This window comes from Pseudonaja textilis, chromosome 2, assembly GCF_049901715.1.
Source record: "Pseudonaja textilis isolate UNSWEBS1 chromosome 2, rPseTex1.2, whole genome shotgun sequence".
Lineage (NCBI taxonomy): Eukaryota > Metazoa > Chordata > Lepidosauria > Squamata > Elapidae > Pseudonaja > Pseudonaja textilis.
Window position 1 is genome coordinate 185,414,950 of NC_141991.1, and position 27,581 is coordinate 185,442,530.

Consider the following 27,581-nt stretch of genomic DNA (forward strand, 5'->3'; position numbering starts at 1 on the left):
TTGGTCTGCATTGGAGGGAGGGAAGGGCCTTAATGAAACAGTATATATAGTTCCGAAATTAGTGAGAATTGTTAATATCAGCATAGATATTAGTGTCTCAGTTTATTATTTGTTGACTCAGAAAGGCAGGGAAGAGACTTAGAATTAAAACTCTCTGACATAAATCTACATACAGGATTTTTATTCCTGTACATTTTCATAGGCAAATGTGTGCACACATGTGTATCCTCCTTTCTTATTGCAATAATAGAATTAATTTGACTCTGCTGGATATGTAAGCCTTCTACTGACAAAGTCAGTTCTTGAATAAGGCCTGTTGGAGACCTAACTCTTCATGCTAGTGTAAAAACAATCACTAGTATATTAATAAGAGAAGAATGTGTACAGTGTAAATAACTTTAAAATAAGTGTAAAATGTGAATATGTCTATCAAGTGTAGTTTTAGGGTTGATAGGTCTGAAAAGGATTATACTTTAAAATATCAATATAAATTCTGATTAAATAAGACCTTATTTCTATATGTTTACAGTAAGAGACCCAAAACTATATCCATAGATGAGAATATGGAACCAAGTCCAACAGGAGATTTTTATCCTTCCCCAAATTCACCAGCTGCTGGTAGTAGGACATGGCATGAAAGAGATCAAGGTGAGTAAATCCTTACTATAGAAAAATGAGTGTGCAATTCATTCTGTGTCTACTCAGAAGAAAACTATATTGAATTCAGTCAGGTTTACTCATAAATAGATGACAGGATATATTATAAATAAGGTTCTTAGAGCTCTTATTTACATTATTTATTCCGAAACTATGAATATATGGTAGAATGGAATACAAAAGAAAAAATTAAATCTTTTGGGGTTAAAATACTTCCTTAGAATATTACATTCAGTGCAATTATGATATTATTCCCATTATTGAAAAGTTCTATTTTGTATTCATCAAATGCACAAATTCCTTGTTCAAAGCCATAGTACTCATTTAGAGTCACAAGAAGTATTTAATAATTGATTTACTGGTAGGTAAAATGTAGAGACATATTGATTAGGAGAATCTAGAAAGATCTGAAAATGATTGAATAAATTATTGGACTGCAGATGTACTGTGAAAGAGAGGATGATTAATCTTGACATTTTTTTTCTGGCTATGTTGCTATGCATTTAATACTCTTACATGAAAATACTTATTTCTATCTACTGATTCATATGTACTTTGTGTGAATAAAATATGAAATATAAATGAGAAGTACCGTATTTTACAGAGGCATACATGCATCGTTATTTACACACAGTTACTAAGGGTAGGCCTGAAGTAAAATTTAGCTAAATGAATACACAACCACATCTATAATATCTTAGTGTTGTTCAGCCATGAATTGTATTTCACAGCAATGTTACATTGAAGAGGAAAATTAAACATAAATAGTGAATGGAAATGATGATTTCTTAGTTTCCACAATACTTTCTTTAGTTCTGTTCATATTATATTATAGTATTGCTTAATAATTTTGAAGCTCTGTGTTGTATGACATGAAATTCCAAAGATTATTAAAACATATAGTAAAAGATCTGATAAAATATCACATTAAAAGTTAGAATTATCTGTTTTCAGAAGTTTATTTCCTTTTTCTCATACATTTATATCCACAATCACTTACTCCAATTTCTATTTTATACCGTACATCAACATAATTATGCCAATTTCATATATTGGTCATAAATTTCTGTCTAATTTCTTCTTAATACAACACTTAAAACATTATTTTTTAAGACTCATGGTGCTGCATAAAGTTCTCAATTTAACCTTGATAACTAGAGCCTTTCTATTGTAGTTGTCTCCTTCCTTTTCTTTTTCTGTTCTTTGAACAGAATTTTTAAAATAACATTTTGAGTCCTTCTGTTTTTTCAAAATATAAATGTAAAAATTTTATGATGAAAAATGAAAATTTTCAATACATACAGTTATGAACTTGATTTCAAAAACCTTGCAATTATCTGTTTATTTTTGTATTTTTAAAAAGTATGAAGTAAATCCCCCCAATAATTGGCTTATTGTGTTGGTTTCTAAAAGTGTCATCTGTGATTTTTTTTCTTGCTTTTTTGAATAAGTTTTGGAATTCAGATAGTTCCGAAATGTTGCTTAAATTGCTATAACTTATCTACTTTTCTGTTGCTCTTGCCATGTTTATAAATGATTGCCTTTACTAGAAACCATCATAGATACTTAAGTGCGGAACTGAGAAAGCAATTTCCATATTCAAGGTTAAAAGCAATGCTGCACATTTGTACAATCACTTCTATACATGGTGTGGGAACAGGATCAAACTATATAAGCACAGAATCTACTCTGAAAGAGACATGACATTTATACAGAGTCTAATTGTCAAAATTGTGCTGATAGGTTAAAAGTTCACGTGGTCTCTGCATAGTTCTAGTTGTGGAGTGTAGAGATATGTGGTGCTTAAGCTTTGGTAACCTTCAGTTGCGAAGAAAAATGTGTCTGGATATATTCATGAATGTGAACAAGCCATTAAAGGCTTAAATTGTTTCAAATACAAACATACTTTTTCATAATTTTAATTTTTATTGTTTGCCTTTCTTATATTTTACTTTTTCTGATTGATATTTAATATTATTTTATATGGTCTTTTGGGGTGCTATCAATTTATTTTCTATAATCGTTACTATGCTCTGTGCATGGTCATTGAATTTATGCCTTTTTTGTATCTATATTCAGTTTAAGTGACATTTTATCTTTCTTAGATCCAAATGCATATTATTTTCTTGATGTGCTTCAATAACAAGTACATCCTTCATTGTCAATTAGTCTGCTAGAATAGTATCCAAAATGCATTGACACATGTCTTTCTAGCTTATTCTAAAATGAAAACCACTTGCTCCAGAAAGCACGACTTATCTATCACAGTAACTATTCTGTTATCGAAAGAACTTTTTTCTGATCTTATGAAATGAAGAGGCAAATGCTTTTGTACCAAGATTAGATATGCTTGAGGTTTCATTTTGCGGGAACTTCACCACAAATATGACTTTGGTGTTCTGAGTTGGTAAGTACTAAGGCCTGATGCAATTTGTCCTAGAATCATGATATCTTCAGGAGATCGTCTTAACAAGTTATGTATTTTTTCAGCTTCTCAGTTTGGGCTACTGAACATTCTGGAGGCTTTGGTTTGCTTTTCTCTAATCTCAGATATAAGGGTAGGAAGAAGCTGCACTTGCAAAAGGTGTCCATGCGACAGAATTTGGTGTCATCATAAAAGAGAAAGAAGAAACTCTGTTGACCAAATTGCTGCTTTCCTAAATTTCTGAGGCTAGTAGGAGAAGATGAGTTATTTGTTAACCTCAGTTCCCTTCAGTGCCATAAAAGTATGGTATTGCAATAACAATAGACACAGCTTTTCTAAAAGGTTCCCGAAATTCAGCTGCAACTGAGATCTTTGCTCCACAAATATGAACTTGCAGAACCACAATTATTGGTAAGTAGTTACTTTTTCAACAACAACAAAAGATGATAGTTTTGTTGTCAATTAAGAAAAGTGGGAATTGTATGGATTTAAAACATTATGTATTAAGAGTTTCACCTTTGAAGAAGTGTGAAGGTTATCCTAAACAACAGATTCTGAGTTTCAGTCTATAAATAGTGAAAATAGTTATTGACTTTTTGCAAGAGAAGTATCAACACATTTGAGAGCTTGTAGGTTTGTTAAATTATGTAAAAAAACAAGGTTAGAGACAAACAAAATTAAGATGAAGATTCCGGAGCGTTATAATGAACACGGAACATATTTGTTGACGGTTGAAATTTGACTGATTATTGAGGGGAAAAGGGTATCTTCAAAATTGCAGCACTTTGTCCTGCAACATTTTGTTGTATTTCCTGCTTGTTTATTTCTCTTAGGCATATTTTATTGAAAAAGACAGTGTTACATTAATCAATTATTTGCTTCCTGAGTTAGCTAATTTGGAAACTGATTTTGAAATTGTGCATGGCATAAGATTAAGTCACATTCTTGGTATATACTTCTATCTGAATTGTTCAAAAACTACTCTGTTTTTTTCCCCAGTTGATTTTAGTTGATAGAGATTGTACATATTCCTGATTGTTTTAGATCTGGGGGAAAAAAGACAAGAATTTACTCTAAGATTAAGAATCTTACAGTAATGATATAATTCTGAAATAATTGAGATTAGTGAGCCAATAAGCTATCAGGACATCCTATAACAGCATCAGAAGTTTATGTTGCTTGTGAATTAAAATCACTTGTCATTTAAGTGAAAATGTAGCTACTCCATTCTACTTTGCTCAGAGCAGTTAATTCTTTCCCCTCTAATAAAGACCTAAATATAGGAAGGTACAGATTTGGCATGTAATTTTATATCATAATATTAGAACTATGGATCCATAGTCTTATATGGATGGCCCATAGTCTTCGACAGTTTTTACTTAATATTACTCAGAGCTGTGGAATGATAATGAAAAGGAATGGACTGATATACTTCACCTTAGTTCTCAAAATTATAAATTATTTTTAATCCTTGTTCAGGTTCATATAATAATATTTCAATTGATGTTAATTTATATGATTACAGAAACCAATAAGCATTCTGTACAAACAATACTATTTATAAAGGATGCTTCTTCAAAAATTAAATAATTTAAAACATGAAACAGCTGCATGGATTGCTATGCTGGGGTTCTATGAAAAGAACTGACATGATTTTTAAAATAAGCTCTTTTTTTTCCAAAAAAGAAAAAAAGAAAAGCAAACTTAATTGGTCTCTAGGGAAACAGCAAGCCTTTATCTTGCATATTTTATCAGTAGTTTAAACTGTTAATATTTTTTACTAAAAAATGTTTGACCCAGAGTAGAAAAAAAATGATGTGATGCTTTAACCGTCATGTACTATAACTGTAATATTTTAACATTGCATATCCTAAAGCATTTTAATACTGTGAGAGATTTGTTTGGAATTGTACATTAGTGTGTACAATTAAATAAATTTTAATTTTACAGTTGCTTCATCATGTTCAGTTTCCTATGATTCTCCTGCATTCAACAGCAACAAATCATTACAACCACAGCTTACCATTAAAACAGAAGCTCTTGGATCTTCTTCTCCTGTTCTTCACCTACCCTCTGCTGGGCCTCCTTGTGATGAGGAACAAGTATCCTCTCCTGGATATTCTTCTGGACCTTTGCCATCTTTTACTATCTCCCCATCTTCTGGACTTGCTTTTTCTGGAATTCCTTTAATTGCAGGACCCTCTCCTGATGGATCTTTTCTCATTAGACCTTCACATGGTTATTCTAAAATGGATATATTAATTTCTGAATTAAGAGAATTAAAAGAGGAGGTGGGTAGTGCTGTTCAGGAACTAAAAAACATAACTGATCAGCTGGGCCATTTGCTTGCCTACACAGAACAAAAGTCAAAAGTAATTCCTACTACACCTACTGAGAGTTGAGTTATATCGTGGAAAGACAACCTCCATCTGGATTATTTTAATGAACACTATTTAACTATGTTATTCTACGTTCATTTTTTTCAAAAGCATGACCAAAATATTATCTGAAAAGAACTATATATCTATATTCTGCTAGCAAATCATTTGTCCTGTTGTAAATATATAATATTTCATAGTAAATAAATGTATACATACCTTATATGTCAGTTTTTGTGTTTTTATTTACAGTATATTTAGAGACTGTTTTCTCCAAAACTGGTTATTTATTATCGTCCTAATACATTAATATTCCTAAAATAAGAATTGTTTCTAACTTCCTGTTAGAAAGCACATTTCAGTGGAAAGCTGATGTGGGTTTGTTTATCTGATAATCATCTTAACAGAGGTTTTTTTCAATGGGATTTTTGTGCAATAAGTTATAAAATTTCACTGTTAATACCATATTCCCAATTGTTTTGGATGACTGGAATTCTTTAAAAATACAGTTTTTATTGATTTATAAGTCAGAAAACAGGACTACTAAAATCTGAATGATTGAAATATCAGATTAGATTGTTTGATTCAAAGAAATATTAAGATGGTATTGAAACGGGAAGTGTGGTGGAAAAATTATTAGTATAATACATCTAATGTATATAAAATAAGTGCCTATGTTTCTTTCTGGGGGACCTTATTAGGAGTTGGAAACTATACTTATTAGATGTATATTAAGTTGAAGAGATGTTAAAAGCAAACATAATGTATTTTATATAAAAAAGTGAGTTGTTGGATCATCAGTTGGATGAGGGAGAATGTCATTTTTATCTTTTTCACTCATGCAGCCTCTGTACCGTTTTAGAGATTCTGATAGAAATTTCCCTAGCTCAGGGGTTTTAGAACCACACTGGGCTAGAAGACAGAAACAGAAACAAAGTTCAAAATGTTCTTGATATGTTAGAAAAAAAAAATCGGATGAAGCGTACTTTTTAAATCACAGGATGTAATACTACTATTCCATTGTGCACTAAAACCCTACTTCCAATAGATGTCCAGTTTTCAATATCACTTTTTAAAAGCAATCAGTGAGATAATAAGATAAAAATTAAGTATTGCTAGGAAGACAGATTGAGAGAACTGTATTTGGCTATCCTTCTTTAAAAAGGCAGTATTTGGTTATGCCAAATCATACCTGGTTAACATGAAGGATTTAACTGCTAATTTATTTTTGTATGTATATAAAATGTTTTCATCCCTGAGATACAGCCTCTCATACCAAGTTTGTAACCCAGTTATGGAACTTGTCCTTTTTTGTATTTGTATTTCCACAAATACAGAATTACTATAAAACAATGTGCTGTTTCTTATCATTCAAGGACAGTTTAGCAAATGCTATTACTAGTAGGCAAGTGCTGTAGGTATAAACAATGCTGATGTGTAGTCAGAATATCATATTGAGAATGTAAGAGCTCTGATATCAAATCTCAACTTGGTTAAGAGGTTCACTGAATAATATTGGGCTATTAAGTCACCACCTTTTGGTCTAATCTATGCTGTCCTGAACTCCTTGGACAAAATTTGGGATATGAATTATATAAATAAACACAATTTATTTGGATATAAGGGCATTTCATGCATTATTCCATCTTGGTAATATAATTGCATTAACATTTGCATTAAGATTGAATTGCTATTTTTATTATACTCAAGTGCTTTAAGCAGCTGAAATTACAACTTGCTAAAGTTGTGGACTGAGATTAAAGATTTATCTAGGCTGTGTTTTTATTGAATCTGCTATGTTATCATATGTAGATTTGTAGATTTATGATTTTTGTATTAACAGAATTAATATAATAGTTGCTGTACAAACATTGTAGCCATAATCCAAAATAGAAATAGATATGTGAATCTCAATGATATAAACTCGTCCTTAATATGTTTCAATGATTGCATTGAGCTTAAATCATGTAACTGAATTTTAATCCGTTCTTAAAAATGGTAATTTGTAATGCAAAATTCTTCAATGTATTTTGTTGTTTTTCTGTACGTAAGTAAATTGCATTGCATTCAGCATAAGATTACATCAATTCTTAATAGAATACCGTATTTTCCAGTAGCAAACACTTTTGGAATTTTGGAATTAAATTAATCACAACCAAGATTTTATATTTTGTTTTTAAAGTTCAGTCTCAGTTATAAAAATATTCTAAAGACATTTTCTAGATGTTGTGATCCAAACTAATTATGATGTGTAAAAACTAAATAGCGTTTACTAGGATTTAATGAGTTGATTTCATTTAAGGGGAGTAGGAAGGTTCTAGTAAGCCACATATAGAGTAGGAAGGCATTTAGAAAGTACATTTATTCTTACCTTTATCTTTAGTCTTATAGACTATTTGAAAAAAGACCTTAATTGCAAGCAGAAAGAGGGGATAGAAATAAAGCCCATGTTTCCTAAGGACCCCGTTGAATGGCATTAGATCTGTGTGAACTATGGGCAGTGGTCTACTTTTTTTCCCCTTTTTCCTTCCATAATTATACTTTAAAGCCATGTATATGAAATAAAAATATTCAGTGTCAGTTCTGTTCCCTATTTTCGGTTAGTCTTTTCCCTAGTTTTGGCACATAGTGTAACTTCTTGACTTTGCATCCATTGTGCAAACGGGACTATTCTGATACCTTCTGTTTATAATTTTATGACTCTCAATGCATTGTTTGCAGTATCTAAATCAAGTAAGGAGCTTTTATTAAATGGAAATGGATTTGGGATTTAAGCTGGTGAAGTAGATTCCAAAATACTCTGCATCTGTGTTGGTATCCCATTGTGATTTCCCTATAACTTCATAGGAAAACTAACATACTGTGTTGCTGTCTGTAAAAGCTAAGCAGGTGTCCAGTGCAGGCAAGTGGATCCTTAAGCTTTGCCTCACTTACATGTTGACTCGAGTTCTGTTTAGCAGGTGGCTTCGTGATTGGTGTACCATGTGACATTTACCAAGGGAGTTCCTCGGAGGGCAGTCTGCTCAGAGAAGCAGAGGGGTTTGCCTTTTGATGAAGAAATTGCTGAAACTCATGTTTCATTAGTGTCTCTTATGGTTCTTGGGAAGCAAACAACAGTTTAATTAAAGTCTGACGTAAACACATTTCTGCACATTATCCCTGCAGCATTTTATCTCATTAGAATTGATCAAAATAGTTGCCTTGGGCTAACTTGAACAGATATACATCTGGAGCACCATGTGTGCAAGCTGCCTTGAGTGAGTTACATGCGCTATGCTTCATAGCAACTTACTTGTTTGCTTTACTTTGTAGGTGCAGTTACCTTGTTGGGAAATGAATTGATCTAACTCTTTCCAATTTGTCTGGGCCTTTGTATCACTGACATGCTAGTAATTTCAAATTTACTATATAATGCAATCCAGATATGCATATTCTTTATCTTTTTAATACCTTGGAGTAATAACTGAAGCTTTTAATTTTTCCAAGCTTCTGTTTAATTTCTTCAGGAATGTATTCAGATACCGTTGTCTACTCTGTATTACCATATACATACAAAGTGATGGTATCAGGATATTAGTAACCAAAATTTACAAAATGACAACAGGTTTTTTTTTTCTGTACTGTAGAACACATAGTATAGTTTTAGCTCAGCTGCTCTGAGTCTTGGCACTTTAACTCACAAAATTATCAACAATGGTGAAGATGTTTGGGATATTCTCAACATTGTAATTTTCACATTTAAAGGGTAGCGGGGACTTAGGCTATAGAAGGCTATTTAAAATGAAGCCGGACAACTTTGTAATGTTAAATCCATACTAACTTTGATTTCTTTTACTGCATCTGTCAGTTTGATCCACAATTAATAGAATCCATTCCATTACAGGCGTAAGTGGCTTTGTTGCAGTTTTGAATTTGGACTTTGCAAAACATTTTCAAAGATGCTTCAGAAAGTGCATTGGTGTGAATGATGCATTCCTCCTTTTGAAGCATTAGAACAGCTGTTTCTTCGGGAGGTTGAGGCAGCTGCTCCAAAAGCTTTCTTCTATTGTCTTTGCATATATGTGCATCCAAAACAATGCTTCCATTGGGGAAAGAAGTTGTGCTGAGCCTCCTAACATATGCCGCTGTTTCAATACATCAAAGAGGGGTGTTTTGCTAACATGCTTCGTGGTGTACCCTTTTCAAATGCTTTACATGGCTCTGTTTTGGGGTACCTTATGTTTGTTACTCCACTATGAATCACCCATTTCATCATGTGATCCTAATTGCTACAACCTATATTGTTGATGTGATTAATTAAAATATGCTTAAGTTTCTTCCTTAAAAACACATCACAGATGCATGTAGTCCCAGAAATAATCAGTGGAGAATACCTAATCCATTTTTCATATATTAAATACAGACAAGAGTTTGTACTATGTACAAACATATTTGTCTCAGAATAACATGTTTTGATTTAGTCACATCTAAAGCATGTCAGTATTTTACTTTTCTTTCACAATTTCCTGTCTCTCCCTGAAGCAATTATTTATTTAAGTTATTTATTTACCAAGACAATAAAGCTCACTTAAAATGATTTACTTTACCTTTTGAAGAAACACAGGACTCTTACTAGATTTATTAATTGACAAGGATATGTGTCTGAAAACAAGACTTTACTAATTGTGAACTTCTACTCATATTTAACATGGAAAATAATTTTTGTATCTTTGAACTGTTCAATTCTTTTTTTCAAATGTTGTTTAATGATGGGAGATTATGAACTAACATATGAAGTAGTTTTTCATAGTAACCTACCATTTCAGTCAATGTAGTTTTTAATACAAGTTTCGACTGTCAGTAACATCTGTACTGTTTATTTCCTTTTTTAAGTTTAGAAATCAATGTTTTATATGCTTCTTTCTTTCTTTTTTGAAATTGCGTTATATAAATTCGGTGGTGGTTAGTCTGTACCTAGATGTACAAGGCAGTGCTGAAGTCTGAAGTTTGTTAATCAACCCATGCCTGTTTCCACATTCCTGCTACAGTACATTTTTTAACAGAAAAAAAATGGTGAGACTAAGAAAAAAAATAGTTACTAAGGTTCTGCTTGAAAATGTCAGTGGGCTGCTGTTTAAATTGGAAGAAGCAAACCCTCTGAACTCTTTTTGGGCTCAAAGCACACAGCAGGAGCAAATTCATTGATTTTGAGAGCTTTTTATCTTCAAGGTGGGAATTTGGATCTGTTGGGCCTATCAAGCGCCACAACAACCTCCTAGGACTTTAATCTCAGCCTGGGTTCTTTGTAATCTCACACTCACAATCATGAAAGAATCATTATATGAAAAGCCAATAGTTAAATCTTTTCAAGTAGATTCTTATAAAATGAGCTTTAAGAAAACGAGAAAGCTATTTATTTGGAAAATAAATAGTACATTCAATTTATTTAGTATGAAGTTGACAATTTGGTGTGTGTGTGTGGGGGGGGGTTGTGTCACGCTTAGCTTAATGGAAAAGTTCCTCCAGTTTTTCTGCTCTATGTTTCGGAAGTAGTTGGCCATTGCCTTCTTCTTAGGGCTGAAATAGAGTGTGATTAGCCCAAGGTCACCCACTTGACTTCCAGGCTTAGGACAGAAGTAGAATCCAAATTCTTCCTCATAATGCAATATTTTAACCACTAGACTAAACTGGCTGTCAGGAGAAAATATATTTCATTGAGGCAATTCCGTTAACTTTAGAGAACCTCTGACAGATAGATTAGACAGGAAGAGAAAGAGAAAAATAGAGGGCTAGACTTGATTTCACTGAGGCAACCAGGATGCGTCATAGATGGATAAGGAATTAAACATGTATGCCCCATGTTTCTGAAATCCTTTCTGTCTATTCATTAATTTTTTAAAAAATAACCTCAAATAAAATTACTTCGGATGAATTGTTTGATTTATGTCATTTATAATTTTTTGTTACTTAAACAACTAAACAGTTAATGAATGGCTAAGCATTCTTTGTAATAGTGATGGAGATGTTTCTTAGTAACTTGCATTTTCACTTTTTCCAAGGGATTTGTAATCTTAAATGGTATTTGGCAAACCTCAGAATAATCCTGTTGTAAGTTGCCTTGAATTAATATTGCGAAATGGTGGCTATATAAATAAATTTATTTATTGAATCAATCAATCAATCAATGAAACAGTCTTTAATTAATATGTAGTGAAAACTGGAAATGAAAGTAAACATGTAAGGTAAAAAGAATTGAGAATATGTCAACTGATCTATACTGATTATATATAACATTTGCAGGATTAGTTGTAAAGGAGAGGAAAATTATACTGCCTTTGTGAAATAGATACAGATATACAGTATATTAAAAAGTAGTTACTAACAGTGGAATTGCTGATGTGGATATGTATTTTAAAGCAAGTGTGTGTGTGGCACGTGTATGTGTTTATGTATGATTTTATTGTGTAAATATGAGGTATGCAAATCTTATATAATGACCCCATAAAAATTGGTGATAGCATCTCTTATGTCTTAGAATTTTATTTGATGGTTACTAGAGGAAGCTTATAAGTGTTCATCTAAAGTAATGCATATCCTTTACTGTTTTCTAATGCAGTGCATTTTAGTCACTAACCTAGGAACTGTTAATGTTAAAAGAGCATAAGCAATTTACCTAGAATCATGATTGTAATGTTGGGGTTAATGGACATGTTGTGTTGTATGCCATTGCAGATATGTCTTCTCCTACAATGAAGAAACCTGAAAAGCCTTTGTTTAGCACTACATCTCCCCAGGATTCTTCGCCAAGACTGACTTTCCAGCATCATCACCCAGGAATCCCAGGAGTTGCACACAGTGGTGAGGAAACAAAAGTGATAGAAAATATCTCAATGTCTATTTTTCAAAATGCCAGAAAATGCAGGAAGGTTGGGTAAATGCAATATAAATTCAGCAGTTAACTCAAAATTATACCAGATATCCTATGAGCTGGAGGCTTGGAAAATTTCTCTTGCTTCAGCTGAAGTACAGTATATTTGTTTAGCTAATGTAAACAATATCTCATTTTGGAGAGACATCCGTTTTATCACATCCATAGGAGTTTTGTTTTATTTAATAATTAGAAAAACAGTAAAATAAAAACATGTTGAACCAGTTTGATGTGGTTAAGGCATCAGGCTAGAAACCAGGAGATTGTGAAGTCTAGTTGTATCTTAGGCCCAAAGTGAACAGGGTGATAGTGTACCAGATACTTTTTCCCAATTCTAGGAAGTTAGCAATGGCAAATCACTTCCTAAGAAAATTGCAGGGATTTGTTTAGGCAGTTGACAGTGATTAGCATTTCTCGCAATGAATAAATACATAAATAAATAAAAACAAGCCATTAAAATACAAATTGTTAAAGGAATTAATTGCTGGGGAAGGGCAACATAAAAAGATTGGCTTTTAAATAGGCCAATGTAGTGCCTGGTGTTTTGTGGAAAGGAAGACAGGGGTCTGTAGTATAAGGTTTGACTCATTAAAAGCTAACCCTTACCTGCAGCTCTTAAAATCCTGTGACACTGATATAACGGACAAAGCTCGGTCAAATCACGTTTGGGGCTTACCATAGTCATTCTGATACTTTGAGTCTGACTCAGTTTTTTACACAGGTGTGATAAATATACAGGAAGTCATTCCAGCCAGTTATTTAATCATTACATTGTGAATTAATGGTACTTCTGAGATTTCACTTTGTGAATTGTGTCTAGTTTGGGGCATAACAGTGATTCATTGAAGTTGAAACAGGTTCAGTGAAGTTGATTGGGGGGGAGTTGGGGGTTTGTTATCTTTAGCTTTAGAAAAAGACAGTTGAAGAGGCCATGGTAGCATGCTTTAAATACCTGAGAAGATATCGCATAATAGAAGTTCAAGATCTTTCTCGTTTTGTGAAGGGTGTAGAATAATGGACTCAAGCTATAGAAAGGCAGATTAGCTTTCTAACTGGAGCAGCAGTTTGGCAGTGGGTTGACAGTCATTTGTCTGGATCCCAAAAATGTTAAATAGCTATTTAAGCAGATTTGGAGGGAATGCGCAGAAGAGGTAGAATTTATTCTATTAAGTCAACTATATAGGATAAAAGATTGAGCAAACTCTCATTTTTTAATTTATTTCAGTCATAGTGAAACACTATATTTGTGCTTTTAGACTTCTAATATAATTTTAAAAGCTTTGTGGATAGAAAAATGACCTGTCTTGATTATCAGAAACTGAATAAAGTTATATTTTGAACTTGGAACAAAACAACCCCGTGTAGCATTTTTATTGGGATAGCTCAAGCAAGATTTTGTACCTGGTGACTCTAAAAATTCTTGCTTTATTATTTACAATTAAATTTATAAATTATATTTTTATCATAGTGATTGTAAAACATGAAGGCAGCCTACAACTAAACTCTTTACCCAACAATTTTAATTTAATGTTCAGTGTCAGATCAGCAAGATAGTGTCAGTAATTATTTTATTTATATATTTATTTATTTAGTATATTTTTATAGCTGCCTATCTAATATATGGGACTCTGAATAGCATACAGAGTTACACAATACCAAAACAACAAAATCACCAAAAAAGTAACACCAAAAACCATTAAAAACAATGAAATTATTAAGAATCGTTTTAAAAAGCATAATCTACAGGAAAGCACATTGAATTTTACTAGCAATGCAAACAATCAGTAGGCTTTATACCCATGTTATCGAATTCCCAGCCTAGGTGGCAAAGCCATGTTTCGAAGCCTTTCTAGATACAGAGGAACTTCAGGTCACGACTGTAATCTGCTCAGGACTTCGGCTGCAACCCAGTTTGGTTGCAAACAGAAGTGAGACAAACTGCGCATGTGCGTACAATTCTGCACATGCGTGGAAGGGGAAATCGCTGCAGAGGGAAAATTGCTGATTGATCAGCACCCAAGGATCTGTTCACGACCAGAAGCCTTATGCTAAGGTTTTGTTTATGCTTATTCAAATCAATTGCAGGTCCCAAACAGTTTAGCTCCATAAGTGTGATGAAGATTATCTATTATTTGTTGCCCCTCTACTGGAAATCCTTGAACTTTAGCTAGACATTGTTATTTGTAAAAATGTAAAAAGCACTTTACTTGAAATTTTTATTTTGCCACAGTTGATGTTAGTCCTTTTTTAAATGTCTGGGGACATAACTTAGTTTTAATAAAAGAATGTAGTGTCATTGATGTATGTTGACTCTTCAAGAAAACAGTTTGGGGTTTTTTCCTTCTTTATACATGGAAGTAAGACCTTAATTGACAGCTTATAGTGTACTTTAATGAAAGACTTTTAAACCTTCAAATTTTCAGCTGTGTAAACATGTCATTTAAGAGATCGTTAAATAATAGGAAGGCCTTTCTGTGAACTGAAGTGACATTATTACAGCCCTTATATCAAGAGCTGTTCTGATACTGAATTTTCTCCACAGTCATATTTTTGAGTGGAGTAGATTTTCATTGGCCTAGGTTGTAAAACTACACCCTAGCTAATACATGCTTTGTAAAGTGAGATGGGCGGTATGTTAATTAAAGCTATAGCTGTATATTTATTGTCCCTATACGATACAATATCAATATCATAACATGTTCATTTTTTTCCTCCCTATTTCTTGTTTATGTTTTTGTCACATGATATATCTTATATATAAATGAAATGATATTAATTATTGAATTATAATGTATCTTCCATCACTGAGGTACTAACTCTGCAAGTTAGTAGAGATACAAGATAATCTGTATATTCCCTTTATTGCTGAGGACTTTACTGTGTTTTTAGGTTAAGCACACAATTGCATGGTAGAGAAATGTAAGGGGGGGGGGAATCTGTATGGGATATGATAGTCTTTTTGTTCAGAAAGATCTTGGGTGAAAGATTTTCCCAGGCCCTTAAGTTGAACATTCATTAGCATTTTCACAATGGGTTGCTAATTATTCATGGTGTTATTGCTTAGTAATTATTCCCCACCTCCCACCCTCATACATGTATTTAGCTAGGCTGTAGCGGAAAGTATTGTTAGATCATTTGCTGCTGCTTCGGACCATGTCTCTTAACATTCGATAAAAAAATGTTTTATACTTTTAATTTAATTGATTTACCTTAGTTTTAGATTGTATTAGATAACAAATATACTTTCGGAAATGCAATGCTTTCTCTATGCAGAAGTATGCACAATAGAGTAAAAATGCACAGTAAAGCAAAATTGCATCACTAAAGAAAAAACTATTTGTCTCCTGGGACGCTTCGTGTATGAAGGACCAGTGGTCCAAAAGATTGTAGGTTAAAAATGGGAAAAGGGAAAGAAAATACATAATTTTGTTTTTGTGGTGTATGTTTGATTCAGATTTTTCTCTACTGTCTTATGTGCTGAATTTTATCATACAAAAGATACTAAACAACTTGTATTTTTTTTCTCTCTCTAGTCATCTCAACTAGAACTCCCCCTCCACCTTCACCATTGCCATTTCCACCACAAGCTATTCTTCCTCCTGCCCCATCTAGCTATTTCTCTCACCCAACTATCCGATACCCTCCTCACCTGAATCCTCAGGATACTTTGAAGAATTATTCTTATGACCCGTCCAGTCCACAAACCAGCCAGGTACTGTAACAGCCAATACTATGGTCTTGGGATGAATAGTCATGGGATGGATTTTCCTGTAACAGGTTTCAGATTGGATTCTTGCATTTGTTTAGCCCAGATTGAATCTTGTAATATAATTTTTTTAAAAACAACCCTTCAGCATTTTGTTATTATTTGACCTTATAAAAGGTGGGTGGCTACTTGTTAGCCATATTCAAACCCTTAGTGATTTTTGGATCATTAGCTGATTTTGGAATGATATAAATAGATGAGCGTGCATAGGTTTTTGGGGGAAATTCTGAAGACTGCATGGGATCAGAACAAGCTAGGGTTTCTTTTTCTGATCTGGGAACTATTCTGAATCTTTACTTTGTGTATTGTATGAAGGGAGATGGTTGAACATGTACTTTTTCCTACTTTTTTGTTTAACGTTTGCTAGATCTTTCTTTGTATTTAACTTATAGCCATGTATGGCAGTTACTGTGCATAAAATAAGTCTGAAGTGCTTGATTCAGGGAGAAGTCAAGAATGTGCTAATGTAAACACACACAAAAAGATCATGCAAGCCTATTTATAGTTTGCTATTTACATAAAGTCTTTTGAATTGCATACTGCTTTTCAATATTCTGAGTATATTTGGCAGACGTTTGAAATGGTGGAGAAAGGTAGCAGTGAATTGTATTAAAAAATGAAGATGAAGTGTTTAGTTTGATAAGAACAGTTGCACGTGGTTATATGTCAGTTCAGGCATGTTTTTAGCATGGCAATAATGCAATTTTTAAATCAGAGAAGTGATTTACAACTTTGTTACAACTGTCTTCTTATAATATCATTCACATGTTACATATATGAACTGTATATAGTATCTGAAGTATAATGTGCACTTTATTGCAGAACTTGATCCCTGGTTTTTTTTTGCCTCTTACGTAGAATTTTCTGATTAAATTCATTTTTTGTGTTGCTAAATTTCATTTGGAGATTTTGTTTGATACTGAAAGTAAAGCATTTAGTTTCTAAGCTACTTCTCAACTTAGCATTTTCACATTAAAGTACAAACATGGCAAAATAACAATGTCTATAAAAGTATAACAGAAGGATAACCAAAATTTACAAGCAATAATATAAACAATAATTTAAAAATCAGCTATATAAAATTTCTATTGTCTTATTAGAACCAAGTATGCAGACTGAGTCAGGCAACATTTATCCTTCAGAAAGGAGATCCAGAAAATTGGAGCTAGTGGAGATTCAGAAAATTGAGAAAGCATGACTCTATCATACCTCCTTCCATAGTTTAGTTATTAATGTAAAAAGAAGCATTCTGTCAAACATTTTGAATCCATGTTATTGAGGACTTTACAAATTTAAGACCAGCAGTTTTAAATTTGGTTTGGGAAAAATGTAAAACTCATTAGAATTCTCACAAAATTGATAACATGTGCTTTATGTACAATTCTAGTCAACAGTATTTTAATTCAATCCGTTTTATGTAGCTCCACATTCAACATGATTTAATAGTCCTCTTTAGAAGTTGCCAAATCATGTACAGGTAGTCCTGTGACAACTGTGTTGCACATGCTGAAGTTAGACCATAACGAAGCATGTCCATCATGGTTTTAATTCATGATGGTGGTAAGGCAGATTGCCATGTGGCTGGCCCAATGTTATGACCTTTTTGTGGTAATTGTTAAGCAAATGATCTTAAGAAGTACGTGCCATTTTTGTAGTAAATGCCGTGACTGTGGGATGCTGCAAATGGCCATAAATGCAGCCCAGTTGCTGTGTGCCTGGTCACATGATTGGGTGGGGGAGGGGCAACTGTTGAAACTTTGAACAGTCGCTAAGTTGCCGACTGTAAGTCAAAGTCTACCTGAAATACTATAGTAAATTCCTTATCTGGTTCTGAATGAGGTAACCAGAGTTGTTGATATGTTCTCTTGTGATTCTTGTCAAATGTTATATCAAAAACAACTTCATAGTTGTTATTTTCTACTTTCAATAAAAATATTTTTTTCTAAGATAGATTATCCACCATTTCCTATATCCTTGATTCCAAAAATGCTTACATTTAGCAACTATGTGCGATTCCAAAAATGCTTACATTTAGCAACTATGTGCTATTTGAAGGTTGATCTAATGAAAACTACAAACTAATACTATATCAGTAATGATGGATAGCTCTAAAAAAATATTTTTGTGTGTGTGAAAATAGAATTTTGAAGATAAATTTGATCCCTAAAGCAAAAATAATCATGGTTGAAGAATAGTCTCCCAGCACCACCTTCTGGAACACGCATATGATTAAAGGACAGAGTACTCTATTAATTCTGATTTGGATTTTCTGGCAGTTATGTATGATAGATATTTGCTTCTCCAGAAAGTTTTCATCAAACATAAATTTTTACATTTATTTTTTCAAAATAAAAATAAACTACATTCTAAGCCCAAAGTGTCTTAGACCAAGGGTCACCAGCCTTTTGGATCTCAGGGAGCACCAAACTCATACTTTTAAATCCCGAGGACCACTAATACAAATTATTTTTAAAAGCTAATATATTTAATATAAATTTTTTATGTTAAATATAAATTTATATATTTATTTATATATATATATATATATATATATATATATATATATATATATATATATACATATATATACATACATACATACATACATACACACACACACACACACACAACATATATATAAATATACACATACACACACACACACGCACACACTTATTTAATTATAACAAAAATGTAAATGTTTAATGATAACAAAATAAAACATTCTGGACTGGAAGCCTCCCCCCACCTGGCACCTTCCAAAGAAACAGAAGAGCGGGCAGAGTGTGTGTGTGTGTCTCTGAGCTGAGGGGCCTCGGGACAACTGCTTCTGGGAGAAGCAGAGACAGACAGGGGGCTTTGCTCTCCTTGTGGGGGGGCAGTGCCCCTTTGCTTCCACTCCACGGGCTTCTCAGGCATCCGTCTCCCTTTCCTTGCCTTCTTGCATGTGGGGGGAGGGGGAAGGAAAGAGAGAGAGCCAGGAGCAATTCAAAGCTAGAGAACTCCTGGGGAAGAGCCTTGGAGATACAGGCAAAGCTGCCGCAGCGGTAGCGCCTTCAATTGCTTGCTTCTCCTCTACTGCCTCCCCCTCCAACACCACTTCCTTCTCTGGGTAGGGCGATTCTTAACTAACCAAGCATGCTAAGGCAACTCAGGGTGCTACTGCTGTGGCGGCTTTCCCTGCATCTCCGAGGATTAGATGTTGGGAGAGGCAGCGAGGGCTGGAAGAGCTGAGAACTGCACATGGCTCCGTCTCCCTTTCCTTGCCTGCCTGCACGTGGGGGCAGGGGGCAGGGGGAAGGAAAGAGAGGCGGGAGCAATTCAAAGGTAGAGAACTAATGGGGAAGAGCTGACAGCAGGCTCTGGGGGTGGGGACTGTTGCTGCCACCACCGTGTGTGGGAGCTGGTTGGCCTGTGCATCTCAGGGACCTGACTCCAGGGTCCCTTGGAGAGCCGGAAGGCGCGAGAACTGCACGGCCCAGATTAATTGCCTTTGGGGGCCATTTCTTCTGCAGCCCACCAAAATTTTTCCACAGCCCACCAGTGGGCTTTCTTAGATTATTTATGTTCATTATCAATATTAAATGTCAAATTAAATATATAATTAGTACTAAATCCCAATATACTAAATGTATCTTAGAGTCTAAGATACAAAATGCTATCAGAATCTTACCGTTACTACTATTATTTATGCTGCTAAAACATAGATGGGTTAATGGTTCATAGGAATTCATTTTAGTTAGTATAACATTTCCATTATAAAGTCTAATTAAGATATCAATTAGAAGTCCTTAATATTAATTAATTATGAAAAATCTATTTTTATTATTGGCTTTTAGTCTAAAGTGAGTCCTTTAACTAGACATTGTTATCTGAAAATGCAAATAAAAATCTGTCTTCTATTGTACATTTATTTAAGAAATGCATACATTTCATATTAATAAATATTTTTAAAAAAATTTGGTCCCATTATCAAATTTGTAACATTAAGAACTTTAAAAAATCAGTATTAGCTTTTTATCTTTTGCTGCCCTGCTAATTGCATCTTTAATATTGCAAAACATAATTAGGAAATGATAATTCCCAAATATTACTGTGATGTTTCTCCCATTAAATAATTATGTGTTCATAATTTTGTTAGTTTCTGTGATTCACACGTCTGTGTCTGGTCCTACCTGCGTCTTCATATGAAAGTTCCTAGAGGTCAAATTTGGCAGGAATCTCTTCTCCAATTTGGAATGCATTCTCAAAGAATGCTGCTCCCATTGTTGATTATATAATGCAAGAATCTAGGAATGTTGGTATTTTGTTCTTTGTTGCCCGTTTTTCCTCTTCTATTACTATTCAATTTTTTTCCTTTTGTTCTACCACAGCATTTTTCTTTTTGCTCTAGCATAATGAATATTTTGCAAATTTTACCTGCCAGATTTTTCAGTTGTTCCATAGAGAATACTTTTGAAACTATAACAATAGCCTGTTGGATAGCAGGAAGAAAATGAAACTCCCTGAATTACCTTTTTAATTACTAAAAACAAGGTTTAGTTATTTATTAAATCAAATGGCCCTTACTGATCACCAGCTGAGCCCATCAAGATGTTTGGAGGAGTTACTGAAATTTTCTGCAATTCCTTTTGTTTAGAGCAATTTCCTACGTTAGAGACAAGTTTTGTTTCTAACTTAACTGTCCTCAAACCAAATTTGCATTTAAACCAGAACAAATTACTTAATCCAATGTCATCTTATTATGAACAGCTGAAAATAGACCAGACTGCATTCAGACTCTAGGCAGAAGTGAGAATTGTGTAAACCATGAGCCAAGGAGGGAGCGGGACTTGGAAATGCAATGAAGAAGAGTAGATGATCCTACACTGTTGAGCCATAGCCTCTTCTCCTGCATTGCACCTGCATTTTTTTTTTCTTGAATCAGATTTCATTGTGGTTGGTTGTCTACCATTTTGAGTACTGCAAGCAGCCCATTTGTACCTGGGGTTGTTCGTAATCCAGAAGTTCATAACCTGGGGACTTCCTGTATTTGACAAATGTTTGTACTCAAGCCAGTAATTTCCATATAAAGGAAATCTATGGCTGCCTAGAGATCTAACGAGTCCTAATATTGTGAAAACAATTGCCCTCTCCTTTACATTTTCATAAAATAGGACGTTGGGGAAATTATATAAATATACACAACTACACTTAGCTGTATCGTAGAATTAGGTTAGAATTACATTCTGCAAGATTGACGACAATGTAAATTGGTATACAGTGATGCCAAGATTTTTCCAGTAGATTGTAGTACAAAAAATTCAAAAAGTATCAAGAAAGTATACTGAATGGCTCTACCCAATTGCAGTTTGAGCCAAAACAATATGCATTCCATTTAAACCCATGTGATTATAATAATTTCCAAAATCCCATCTGTACAAATGCCATGTCAAATTCCATTATGCTTTTCTCACCTCACAACATATTCATTCAATGTTGTTTTCAAGTAACTGTTGTGTTGATATTGTTATTATTCATAATGTAAAAAAAAAAAAACATAGCATGACATCTTCACTTAAATTAAACTCCCTCAACCATTGTGTAATGCTAGACATTTAGATTAAGATCAGTTAAAGTTAAAACTCCTATAGCAGTTTTGAAATTTATTTCTTGTCTTTTTGTTTGATTTTTAAAATTGTCATAGTATTCTGTAAGCAGAATTCATTATAAGAACTCGCAAGGATTTAGCCGTACTTTTACAGAGTAACATTAATTGCATTTAACTACATGTGACAGGAAACGAAGGCTTGCAGGAAACCAAGGTTGCTTCTGCTAACCAAGGAATCATTTGGCTTTGGGATAATTAGTTTTGAAGTTTGAAATCTATATGAACTGGTACTGATGAATTATCGTATTGATGCTTTACCAAAGTTAATGACTCAGTGTTAATGACTATCCTGTAAGGCAAATTAGTTATTATTCTTACAGAGTCCTGAGTACAAAAACTATCCTTGAGAATTTATATGGTGAGCTTTATAGTAGAGATTTCCTGTCATTCTGCTCCATTGCCCCTCCCACCAACCCCCCACCAGCATTATAGTTGATTATAGCCCTTAACTATGCAAAAAACTTTGCCTTACATATATTATTTTGCATTTCTGAAGCACTTTTTAGAATTTTATAGTAAGTTATTAAGGACAAGAAGTTGTTATAGATATATTGAAATTGCATGCTAGTGAGAATAATGTTTGATCTTTAGAGATAATTTGCTTCTTGAGCAGAGATTGGTTAGAATGGAAAACTTTTTGCAAGAGCCATAACGATTTTTATTGACACCAAAATTATAACAGTAACTAGACAACTATAATAGTAAAAGCTGGTTTTGATAGGAAATATGTCTACCTCTTAAATAAAATACTTGTGGGAATTTGAATTTTGAAAACTATTTGCATTTTTAGAAATTTAACAAGAATGTATTATAAAACATATGTGAAGTAATTTAATTTTCCTTTATTCAGGGTAAAATTGTTCTGTGGGGGGTGATTACTTGCATTTTTTATACACAAGATCCAATTTATAGAAAAGATGTGTTAGTTTAAGTTCATTTGGATGAAATGGTGAACTTGTTTCTTCAATTATGAAGAATCATTTAAAATATAATTCTCAAAATTTACCATTATGCTAATAATACAACTATATTTTGAGAATTATAAATTAACACAGTAACATATTTGGAATTATTCTTGAATATATTTGTAAGTGATCCGATGAATAAAATGTTCAGATTGAATAATGCTCAAATAAGCTACCATGCCCAAAAATATTCAGGAAATTTGCTTCTTTTGTAAGCAAACTTGCTCGCTCATAATGGCGAATAAACTTTATTTCCATCATTGATGGCTTCTTGAACTAGTTCTTTAGTTTTCCTGGGTTTTTGTTTCAACCTTGACTAAGCATTAATCATCATTATTTGATCTCATATCAATTAAATGCCTTGTTTTAAAATAGCTACTTCATTGCTAATTTTCCTTTAAGAAAATTAAAAGAGTAGATTGTTATGGAATGAAAGTTCCCCTTTTGGAGCAGAGAAATTTCAAACATTTTTGTTCTGTATCCCAAGCTAAAACCCTTCCCCAAATATTTTATTACAACAAAAATAGATTCTATCTTCAGGTTTATAACAAACAAACAATACTAACAACACCCAGTAACAAAAGGAATGGAATCTGGTGGGTAGGATTTTATGTGTGTGCGTGTGTTTATGTATATATGTGTGTGTGTGCGTAGATATAGATATATATGAATATGATATTGGGTCTTATAAAAGTATGTATTCCTTTCTGTTGTCACCAACAGATCTGGCATTTGTTTTCAAGTTTTCAGATTTGTCATCATCAGAGATATTTAGGTTTCCCACTTGGGATTTTAACTGATTACTTGATTCTGCTATCTACTGTATTCCATATCACTTAGGTGATCAACATACAAGTCTTCATTTCAGTTGGACTCATAACTCCAAGAAGAATGAAAGAAATATTTTTTGTTATTCAAACAATTGTATATGATGATTCTTTATATTGATCTTAGTTTCATGTTCATAATCAACTTGATTTCCAGAACTACTAGTATATAATTCTAATTAACTTTATTTCCTATTCTTTTTTATCCCCCAAAAATGGAATGGCAGAGCCTTAATATTTCTAGGTCTCTATTATTGTCTGAAGCAAAACTACATAGAACATTTATAGCCTCTTAATTTTTTTTTTGCAATGGTGCAGAATAAAGAAGACATCTCAGAATAAAATTAGTTATTGGTTGTGAAAAGCATGCTGAGAAATCCAGATACCTTGTGCTTGGCACATACAGTAAATTTCCCGACCTAGGTAGCCATTTTCTTACTTTTATTTTCTTACTAGAACTTTATGGCCAGTTAGGCTCCACCATCCTTTGTTCCACATTACAAAAATGAACATAATGCTTTACAGGTACTTTTAAATTACAGTATACAGTATTTTCTATATAATATATACTTCTCAGTGGTTTGGATGTACTGCTTTTAGATCCTCTTTTCCTGTCCGCTGTATTCCTCTGCTGACTGAGAATGAGAAGTTGAATTTCTCTTAAGTTATACTTCTGGACAGAAATTGAAACTACAAGTTCCTCTAAAAAGTTGTTATAATTGTTAGTGTTATCTTTCTGTGATTGAATAGAACTGCTGTTTCATGATTAGTGTGTGGCCAGTTAGGCAAATATTTATTAGAATACCCCATTTCCACCTTTGTGTACTATTTTTTTTCCTGAATTGTCTTCTAGTTGAGTGATTAGTTATCTGAACATATGGTTGTTGCCAGTTGTTTTTACAGCTGAACTCAAATTCTGCAAGGGCATTTTTTCTTTTGGTTTTCTTGGGGAAGAAGAGTGAAGGAGTGGCATATTCTTGTATTATTTTTTGATACCCTTAAATAACAAAGGGAAAACTAGCAAATGTGCAAGAGATTTCAGTAGTTGCATAAAAAATTTTTAAAGCATGCAGCGTGAAATAAAGAACAAAATGTTAACAATGTTAGAAATTCAAAAGCACTGCCGTACCTTATTCTTAGTGTTGGTAGCATAATAATTAACATAAAACTCATTTCTGCAAGACCAAGTGGGTGTTTCAAAGTGATCAGTATGAAATTTGTGACCAAAGCAAATGAAAAAAACTAACAAAAAAATCTAGATTCCCAAATGAGTGATTGGTTATGTTCAAAAAGTTTTTCATTCATTTAGAAGTTAAATTTTTATATGCAGTAGAAATAAAACTAACAGTTTGTAGTCCAGGAGTATCACTGTTTTAAAGTATGGATGCTTGGGACAAGGAGAACTATACGTTGCTGTAGTACTCAACTGGATCTATTTAATTAATTACAATGTTTTTTTGACAACAGAATGGATTCAGGAAGTTAATGAGACTAGTATTACCCATTCATTCCTTGAAATATAATTCTTATTAAAACAGAAACATTTTTTGTAGGGAACACACTTTTATCGTGTTAGCAAAAGTTAGAAAACATAATAGGAAACACAGAATAACCAAAAGTGCTAAATATACAAAAAGTTATATTGCAGTCACAATTATGGTATTATAAAAGTAAAAATTAATTTTTTTAAAATATGGACCACAGATATGTAGAACAGAGTAAAGAAAGAGGCTGAATTCAGCTGAAGGACTGCAAATATTTTTCTCTTTTAAAATAATGAAATGCGAGTTTGCTTGAATTAGAAATGAAACATCGGTATAGATTTCTATACTCACACTTGTAGGATGGTTAATTTTTGATTGACCAAATAACAAGGGGGTTCTGGGACAGAATACAAGCTACTTAAAAGAAAAATAACAAAGAAAACAAATAGAAATATGCCAATATATGGTAATATATGATAAAAATTAAAATATTCTATATGTGTATCTTCCAGATTAAATGTTTTTGGCATACTCTCATTAAATTTCTATGTTTGGTTAATACCAATAATCAATGGCCTAAACCACAGTATATATCTAGATGGGTATTGGCTGAATAGACTGTAATTCTCCATCTTTTGGGTCATGCCCCTGTCAGAATCTGATTCCGAGGGGAGGCCAAGCAGCTGACAGGGAGTGGGAATGTGGCTCCGTTGGCTGTGGAAAAAACTGGGGAAGGGCACAGTCTGGCTGGGCAAAGTAAGGGAGAGGTAGAGCAAGGCGGAGGGAATTCAGAAGAAGATCCAGACCTACCCCCTCTTCACCCTAGGGCATGCAGGGAGGAATGGAGAAGGGAGCAATGTGAGTTTGTGGCTTATGAGGGAGGAAAGGGCCCTGATTCCCTGCATTAGCTGCAGCTGGGAACATAGTGTTTAAAAAGGAAGTTTGCACACAGCAACTCGGGGAAAGCAAATTGTGAGTTATCTTTTATGGTCAAGGCTTATCTCGGTTCCTGGCGTCTTCCCAACTGTGTGTGTGTTTTGTTGGCTTTTGAAGTCTGCAATTCCTTATCCAGCCCTGTCCAGTTAATTGCTGCAGCTTGGTTTGTGTGGATTTTTATTTACAGTTTATATGTACATTGTTTTCAGACTGAAGTTCCTTCATTTAAAGCAGGGGTGTCCAACCTTTCACCTTCCCTGGGCCACATTAGAAGATGAAAATTTGGTTTGGGCCGCACATAAAATAAAATAACAGTAACGATACCTGATCATCCAAAAAAACCGTAGAAAACATAGTTAACATATTAAATTTATTTGGAAATGAAGTTAGTGAGATGTTTTTAGTATTTATTATTTATTAAAAATTATTTATTTTTTATCACATTTTTTTTATCACGGTTTTTTTATCACGGTTTATTTTCCAGCCAAATTTTGTGGGAGGGGGAAGCTCGCCCACCTCGCACCTACCTCTCCTCCTGCAAATGGCCCGGCTGGATGAGGCAGGACTGGAAGGCAGAAGCGGCGGCGGGGGCAGAAGTGGCGGCGGGGGCAGAAGCGGCGGCGGGGGGCAGAAGCGGCGGCGGGGGCAGCAGCGGCAGGGGCAGAAGGGGCAGGGGCAGGGGCAGAAGTGGCAGCGGGGGCAGAAGCGGCGGGGGGGCAGAAGCGGCGGCAGCAGAAGTGGCGGCGGCGGGGGCAGAAGCGGCGGCGGGGGCAGAAGCAGCAACAGCAGGAGGTGGCGCTCTGACGGCACCCGCCTTTTCTGTTGCTGCTTGGCCTGGTGCTCACCTCGCCTATCCTCCTCCTCCTCGCTGGCTCTGGCACGAAGGTTGGGGTGGGCACTGGGCCACATTACGAGGTGACCTGGGCCGCATGCGGCCCCTGGGCCGCGGGTTGGACAAGCCTGATTTAAAGTCTGTTCTTGGGAGAGTTTTTTCTCCAACTGAAGGTAACTAGACATTGGGGGCAAAGTTGGAGATACTAAAGGGACTTTTCTTACTTATGTGACTGTGTTGCCTTTGTGCCAGGCCCCGGGGTCATCACATTTTGTGTCTGAATATATAGTCAATGAGATTCCAAAATTATGTCCTTTAGAGTTTCTTTATGCTTATTGAAATAGATGTTGACAACAAGCACCAATGTTCAATTTCTCTTTTGCATAATTTCATTTACTATTTCTGTAATTCCAGGTTCCCTCACTTCTCAATTTTTACATTCCCCATTAGTTGTACTATGTCCCTAGTGTTACACTAAGCATCTCTTTCTAATTACCCATAGAATTCCTTAGTATCTTCCACCATTGCTATGATCCATAAATTTATGCATTTGTGCATGGTTGGTGCATAAACCTATATTACTGGGTACCCACTATTTGCAATAGATGTCACTCTGTCATTTAGAAAAAGTTATAGTTAAGAACAATCCCAAGCAATGCCTTCTTTGAGTATATAAATTAGGTAGGTAGATAGGTAGGTAGAGGTATACGGATGGACGGACGGATAACAGGAAACCACATTCTATAATAAATTA

General features: G+C 34.0%; 1 protein-coding gene across 16 annotated transcripts in view; it reads left to right on the forward strand.

Moving 5' to 3' along the window:
- The window catches only part of NFIB (nuclear factor I B), a 319,107-nt gene that overhangs the window by 245,056 nt on the left and 46,470 nt on the right, over positions 1–27,581 (forward strand). For 14 of the 16 annotated variants that reach the window (XR_015742153.1, XR_015742155.1, XM_087926606.1 and 11 more), the window contains exons 6-8: positions 530–648; positions 12,172–12,297; positions 15,901–16,079. Coding sequence is in view for 14 of the 16 variants with exons in the window: in XM_087926606.1 (XP_087782732.1) it covers positions 530–648; positions 12,172–12,297; positions 15,901–16,079 (424 nt within the window). In the remaining 2 variants the exon portion in view is untranslated. Of the gene's footprint in view, positions 1–529; positions 649–5,032; positions 5,684–12,171; positions 12,298–15,900; positions 16,080–27,581 lie in introns of those variants that run through there. The other 2 variants (XM_087926612.1, XM_026718416.2) reach the window with 1 other exon arrangement.